Source organism: Fukomys damarensis, unplaced genomic scaffold (assembly GCF_012274545.1).
Source record: "Fukomys damarensis isolate Sample0158 unplaced genomic scaffold, DMR_v1.0_HiC HiC_scaffold_12, whole genome shotgun sequence".
Taxonomy (NCBI): Eukaryota; Metazoa; Chordata; class Mammalia; order Rodentia; family Bathyergidae; genus Fukomys; species Fukomys damarensis.
The window spans coordinates 15,288,620-15,294,882 of NW_022900924.1; the positions used below are offsets into that span (position 1 = coordinate 15,288,620).

The 6,263-nt window shown below is 64.2% G+C and overlaps 2 protein-coding genes across 2 annotated transcripts in view; one reads left to right on the top strand and one right to left on the bottom strand.

Moving 5' to 3' along the window:
* The window catches only part of Ddx54 (DEAD-box helicase 54), a 14,515-nt gene extending 10,509 nt beyond the window's left edge, over positions 1 to 4,006 (top strand). Inside the window, exons 13-19 of the mRNA XM_033762671.1 lie at positions 7 to 66; positions 449 to 643; positions 1,254 to 1,396; positions 1,476 to 1,589; positions 1,733 to 1,837; positions 1,990 to 2,102; positions 3,456 to 4,006. Of these exons, the coding sequence (XP_033618562.1) occupies positions 7 to 66; positions 449 to 643; positions 1,254 to 1,396; positions 1,476 to 1,589; positions 1,733 to 1,837; positions 1,990 to 2,102; positions 3,456 to 3,688 (963 nt within the window). The 3' untranslated portion in view covers positions 3,689 to 4,006. The remainder of the gene's footprint in view (positions 1 to 6; positions 67 to 448; positions 644 to 1,253; positions 1,397 to 1,475; positions 1,590 to 1,732; positions 1,838 to 1,989; positions 2,103 to 3,455) is intronic.
* Positions 4,007 to 4,088: 82 nt separating this feature from the next.
* The window catches only part of Cfap73 (cilia and flagella associated protein 73), a 6,062-nt gene continuing 3,887 nt past the window's right edge, over positions 4,089 to 6,263 (bottom strand). The window contains exons 4-5 of the mRNA XM_033762672.1: positions 5,949 to 6,262; positions 4,089 to 4,450 (exon numbers count right to left, since the gene is read on the bottom strand). Of these exons, the coding sequence (XP_033618563.1) occupies positions 4,277 to 4,450; positions 5,949 to 6,262 (488 nt within the window). The 3' untranslated portion in view covers positions 4,089 to 4,276. The remainder of the gene's footprint in view (positions 4,451 to 5,948; position 6,263) is intronic.

The window sequence follows — 6,263 nt, forward strand, 5'->3', positions numbered from 1 at the left end:
TTCGAGGAGGGGGAGCTGCAGAGGCTGAGGCTGGTGGACGGCGTCCGGCGGTACCGCGCCCGTGCGGTGAGCAGCTCTCAGGCGACCCGCCCGCTCCTGTCCCCCAGGGCTTCTGAGCTTGGCACCTCTCACCCTGCAGCTGGTGTGGGTCGTCCCTGTGGCCCTCGGGGGTTCGAGGCACACAGTGGGCGTGACTGCCCTCCTCGCCGGGGCCAAGAGCACTGGCTTGGGAGTCACGTGGACTCTGGTTGAAGCCCATGCTCAGGCTTTTCCTACCTTTGTGGCCTTGGGCAAGTTACCCACCCTCTCTGAGCCTCCCTTCCTAACTGCCAGGCACCCGCCTTACGCAGTAGGAGATGTTGGGCAGGGCTGGGAGGGTCCCCCCGGCAGGTGAGGTGGGCTTGGGTGCCAGAGGCCAACAGGTGATGGACTCGGCTGTCCCCTGCAGACCATCTTCGAGATCAACGCCTCTAGCCACGACCTGAGCAGCCAGGTGATGCGTGCCAAGCGGCAGAAGGACCGCAGAGCCATCAGCCGCTTCCAGCAGGGGCGGAAGGAGCGACAGCAAGGCCTGGCTGGCTCTGCCCCCGCCTGCCCAGCGCCACAGGAGGAAGAAGAGGAGGCCGTGGCAGAGAGCGTGGAGGTGCGGGGCCCTGGAGCCTGGACTGGGCGGGGTGGGGGTTGGGTCCCCAAGGGCGCTGCGTGGGTGGTGCTCAGTGGGGTCCGGGATGGCGCACATCAGGGACCTGCAGGACACCCAGACACCAGGCTGGACAGGCCGGATGGCCTCACCTCTCAGTGTGTCTGGCCCCTGTGCCCAGGCCTGCGTGCCGGTCAGTGCCAGTATGAGGGAGCCCTGCGGTGCCCAGCAGTGTGAGCTGTATCATTGGCAGCCAGTATGCCATGGCAGTGTCAGGGCCCGCAGTGACGCTCTGCAGGCAGGCAGGTGCCCAGCCTGTACCTCCCTGGTGTTTCAGACATCATTCAGATGGAGGGGCCACTTCAGAAAGCAGAGCTGAAACCTAGGCATGCACAGGCCCAGGGTGGAGGCCTTGCCAGGGCCTCGTAGCAGCTGACACCTAGCTGTCTCTGCTCCCATGGAGATGGGGACACTGGCACGCAGGTCCCAGCCCGAAAGTGGGAAAGCCAGGTCGTTACACATGGCTGCCCAGAATCAGCTCTGGCTGGGCGTGGGTGTGGCGGTAGGCGGGCTTCCCCAGGCCACAGGTGTGACCCTGGCCTCCCCCTGCCAGCGAGTCTTCACTGAAGTCGTGGGCCGGAAGCGGCCTCAGCCAGGCCCTGGTGGAGGAGCCAAGAGGCGGAGGGAGGAGGCCTGGCGGCAGGATCAGGAGTTCTACGTCCCCTACCGGCCCAAAGACTTCGACAGCGAACGGGGGTGAGTGGCTGTGGGTCCTGGTGGGCTGCGGGGCCCATCGGCCCTGTCAACGCTGTCTATCTCCCACCTCTGCCTGCAGCCTTAGAGTGGGGAGTGCTACAGGGGCGTTTGAACAGCAGGTGGCTGGCGCTGTCCTGGACCTGATGGGGGACGAGTCGCAGAACCTGACCCAGGGCCGGCAGCAGCTCAAGTGGTGAGTGACGCCAGGCCTGCAGTCTGCCTGGCCCCTGTGCGCCAGGGTGACCCTGCCCCTTTGATTTCATCACGCACGACAGCGGCCTCATGCAAGGGTCAGGTGAGGAAAGGAGCCACCATCCCTAACTCCTTCTCCCACAGGGACCGAAAGAAGAAGCGGTTTGTGGGACAGTCAGGACAGGATGACAAGAAGAAGATCAAGACTGAGAGCGGCCGCTACATCAGCAGCTCCTACAAGCGTGACCTGTATCCAGGGCCCAAGCCTGGACAGATAGGGGCAGCTCAGCTTTCTCAGCAGCACGGAGGAGGAGCCTGTGCTTGCTGGGGGAGGGCAGAGTGGGGCGGGGCCTGTCCCCAGTCCAGGGGTGCACGTGACCTTCCTTAACGGTGCTTCCCAGCTACCAGAAGTGGAAGCAGAAACAGAAAATCGATGATCAAGACTCTGAGGAGGAAGGGCCGTCTGACCGTCGAGGCCCACCTCGGAGAGGCGGGAAGCGAGGGCGCAGCCAGGGTGAGAGGGAGGGTCGGGAGGTGGGTGCGCACGTGGGCGAGGTGAGCTGGTACAGTGAGGGGGAGGCTGAGCCCAGAGGTGCAAGGCTGCGCACAGCCCCAGAGCTGGTCCGGTAAGTGGGTGTGGCCAGGGCCCGGCCCGCCCCCCTCCCCTGACCCCACCCTGTCCCCTCGGTTGCCGCTGGACCTACATCCGGCAGGCGGTGGTGACGGGTGGTGGGTCGCTCGGTAAGTGGGTGTGGCCAGGCCCCGGCCCGCCCCCCTCCCCTGACCCCACCCTGTCCCCTCGGTTGCCGCTGGACCTACATCCGGCAGGCGGTGGTGACGGGTGGTGGGTCGCAGTCCATTCAGCCATACAGGTGCTGCCCATGGGCCGAGGTTCAGCCTGAGGAGGAGTGGGGAGCCGGCTGAGAGGGTCGTCCTGGTGTGTCTGGGCTGGTGGTCTTTCTAGCGACATTAGCAGACCCAGGCAGCTGCTTGGGGGGAGGCTGGGGAGGGCGGCCTCCGGTGTGGACCGGCAGGTGGACCTCATGGTCTCCGGGAGCTTGGCCTGGGTCCCTGTGCCAAAGGAGTCAGTGTCCAAGGCGGGGCTGGGGGCCGCCCTGTCTGCAGAGCTGCTCAGGGGTCACACTGGCCTGGCCTGAGGGGCAAAGTGTGGGACCCCTGCGTATAAGCCCGGGGCCTGGCCCAAGGGGCAGAGGCCATGCCTGCCGCCAAGCGCCCTCCAGCCAGCTCCACCTGCCCCAGCCTTTGGTGGGGGCTGCCCACTGCCTGCCACCTCCACTGGGGCCCTGCTTTTCTCCCCCTGCCCCGTGGGCGGTCACCACCTCCTTTCCATGTCTGAGCTGCGTCTTTGTCCTGGGCCCTGGGCCCCGGGCCGGCCTGGCCCAAGGGGCAGAGGCCATGCCTGCCGCCAAGCGCCCTCCAGCCAGCTCCACCTGCCCCAGCCTTTGGTGGGGGCTGCCCACTGCCTGCCACCTCCACTGGGGCCCTGCTTTTCTCCCCCTGCCCCGTGGGCGGTCACCACCTCCTTTCCATGTCTGAGCTGCGTCTTTGTCCTGGGCCCTGGGCCCCGGGCCCCATCCATGAGGAGCCCTCCCCGCTGCCTGTGTGCGGCCACCAGCCTGGCTCCTCCCACGGTCTCCTGTGCTCCCGCCTCTGGCCTCTGCCCGGCTGCCTGCCTTCCTCGCTTTTACTTTCTCTCCTGTCCTCCTTAAGTACCTGCTGTGTGTCTGTCACTTGGGCTGCAGCAGCAGGCGCAGGGCAGAAGCAGGGACGGGGTGTAGGGAGTGGGAAGGGAGACACTTGGAGGCCACCTGACCCGAGGCTGAGCCCCCACCTCTGTGACCCGCAGGTGCATCCCAGCCTCGTGCCCCCAGCACCCCCGCGGGCCGTGTTCACTCTGAGCTCAAGACCAAGCAACAGATCCTGAAGCAGCGGCGGCGGGCCCAGAAGCTGCGCTTCCTGCAGCGTGGCGGCCTCAAGCAGCTGTCCGCCCGCAACCGCCGCCGGGCCCAGGAGCTGCGGCAGGGCGCCTTTGGCCGGGGCACCCCCTCTCGGAAGGGCAAGATGAGGAAGAGGATGTGAAGACCAGGGCTTGGCCCCAAGGCTTTTCTCGTGGCCCTGCTTGGACATCAGCCGTCATTTCCCCGTGCACTGCTGGCACCGCACCCTGAAATTGAGCACAGCAGCTACCTCTGCCGAGACAGAGACATGTGAGCAGGGTGTTGAAGGATATGTAGGAGTTCGCCAGCAAAGCCAAGCAGGCCAAGCCCTGAGTTGGCAACTTGGTGCTGCTGCTTCCATGTGCTCTGGGTTCACGGGTCGGGGCCACAGGGTCTAAGCCGAGTGCCTCAGGCTCCGTGACAGGCTTTTAAAGAAATAAACTTTATTGAGCATCTCTGGTGGAGTGAGAGTATGTTTGGGCCATTCTCCTCCCCGGGTTCCCCGAGGGCGGGGCGGGCCCCGCCCGCCCTCTGGCTGTTTGGGCCATTCTCCTCCCCGGGTTCCCCGAGGGCGGGGCGGGCCCTGCCCGGTCCCTGTGGCTCCTGTCCTGCTTCGGTTCTTAGGTCAGGGTGGGCCCACCCCCTGCAGCAGCCCCGCCCCCCTGCAGCAGCCCCGCCCACTGCACACCCTGCTGGGTCCCCTGACCCTGAGCCCTGCACCTCAGCCCCATCAGGATAGATGAGGTGTGGGCCTCGCAGCCCCTCTTCCCAGCCGCCAGGGCCTGCATTTATTCTGTGCCTGCTGTGTACTCTCCGTAAGCCCCACGGCCATATGGCCAGGCTCCTCACATCTTCCATCCAGGCCGGCCAGTGTGGCAGAGAGGTCCAGGATGAACACCTTCACCTGGGGGCCCGACAGCCGCATCACAGCCGGGTCCCAGATGGCTGCTGGCCCCACCCCCGACACCCTGCAGCCAGCAAGGCAGGGGTGGGGCTGGGGGACCCTGTTAGGGGAGCAGCAGTGATGATGCCACACGGTTCCCAGACAGACGGGGAGCCCCAGATGGATCTGGTCCCCAGCGTGGGTCAGCATTGTCTCCCTTTTAATTGGATCGGGCACATTCACTGGTTTGTGACCTGCCCTGCCTTGTGTTTCAATTAATGGCATAGAACCCAGGGCCTTCACGAACTGAGCTATATCTCCAGCCTTTTTAGGAAAATATTTTGAGACAGTCTCCCTAAGTCACTAAGCTACTCAGGCTGTCCTTGAACTTGCAGTCCTCCTGCCTCAGTCTCCCCAGTAGCTGCAATTGCAGGTATGGGCTGCTGCACCCAGCACAACTGATATTTAACTTACATGGACTTGGTGAGGTACCATAGAACTAGGCCTTGATGGCAAACTCAGCCATCTGGGGTGCCTCTTCACGTGTGTGTCACCCGAGTCTGAGAAGGAAACTGCACTGAAGATGGACGGAGGCTAACAAGTGTCACAGCGGAAGTCAATGGACAGTAAGGATGGCAAGGCCAGGTGCCTGACTCCTCCCACTGCTGTTGGGACAGGACAGGGAGCCCCAAGCCTGGACACAGGAGTCCGGGTTAGGGTAAAGGCACAGAGTCCCCCACTGAGCCTCCAAGGCAAGATGGGGGGTTGATGGAAAAGGGGTGGACTGCCCTGTTCACACATCCCTGCGGCCTCCTGACAGCTGGCCATTGTCCAGCAGGGGACCTGGGCCATACCTGGGATCAGTGGCAGCACCGACCTGACCAACCAGGAAGTGGCTCACAGGCTCCCTGGGTGCAGGACAGTGGCTTGCGGGGGACCTCCCTCCCCTTTCCTCCCTCTGCAGGCACTCACAGGGGACAACGAGGAGCTTGGGGTGCGCCACCCACCCTCCCCGAGGCCTGGCCCTCCACAGTGTGCTTGGGCCACAGGGACATCTGGTGGCATTGCTGTGCACAAAGGAAGCCCGCTGCACACCCTCCGGGAGGCCCCATAGCTCCCACTGGCCTCAAACTCAAAGGTGATCCTCCTGCCTGTCTCCCAGTGCTGGGATTACAGGCCTGCACCACCACACCTGCTACTGTTTTTATTTTTATTTTGAGACTAAGTTGCTAAATTGCCCAAGCTAGTGCTCAGACTTGCAATCCTCCTGCCTCAGCCTCCCAGAGTGCTAGGATCACATTCATGTACCACTCCAGGGGGCACGACTTTCTTCTGGACACACAGCAAATGACCGAGAGAGCCAAGAAGACACTGCCCCGAGCAGGCAGGACATCTGGGCTGCGATGGGCCCACATCCTGCAGAGGACTCTGACCAAGCCCAGCCAGCAGAATGTGTTGCTAATGGCGGGGTTTCCAGAGAGAGATGTTTGGGGCCAGGGGACATGAGGAGGGGCCTCACCTGCTCCAGCTGCCCCTCGGTGTCCTCCACGGCCAGGGTGCATGGCTGCCGCTGGTGCTGGCGGGCTAGCTGGGACAGGCTGAGCGCTGACATCCTGGTGCGGCCAAGCAGCAAGGTCTTCTCTGCCGCCGTGTTCTGGATTTGAATCCACTTGGATTCCTGGGGAACAGCGCCCGCCCGACTTCTAACACGGTTTCCTTGCCTCTCACCTGTCCGCCAGGCGCGCACAGGTGCCCTCGGGGACAAGGCGCAGGCACTACCCGCGCAGCTCACAGGCGCCCCAGGGCCCTGGAGCCCGACCTCTTGCACCGGCGC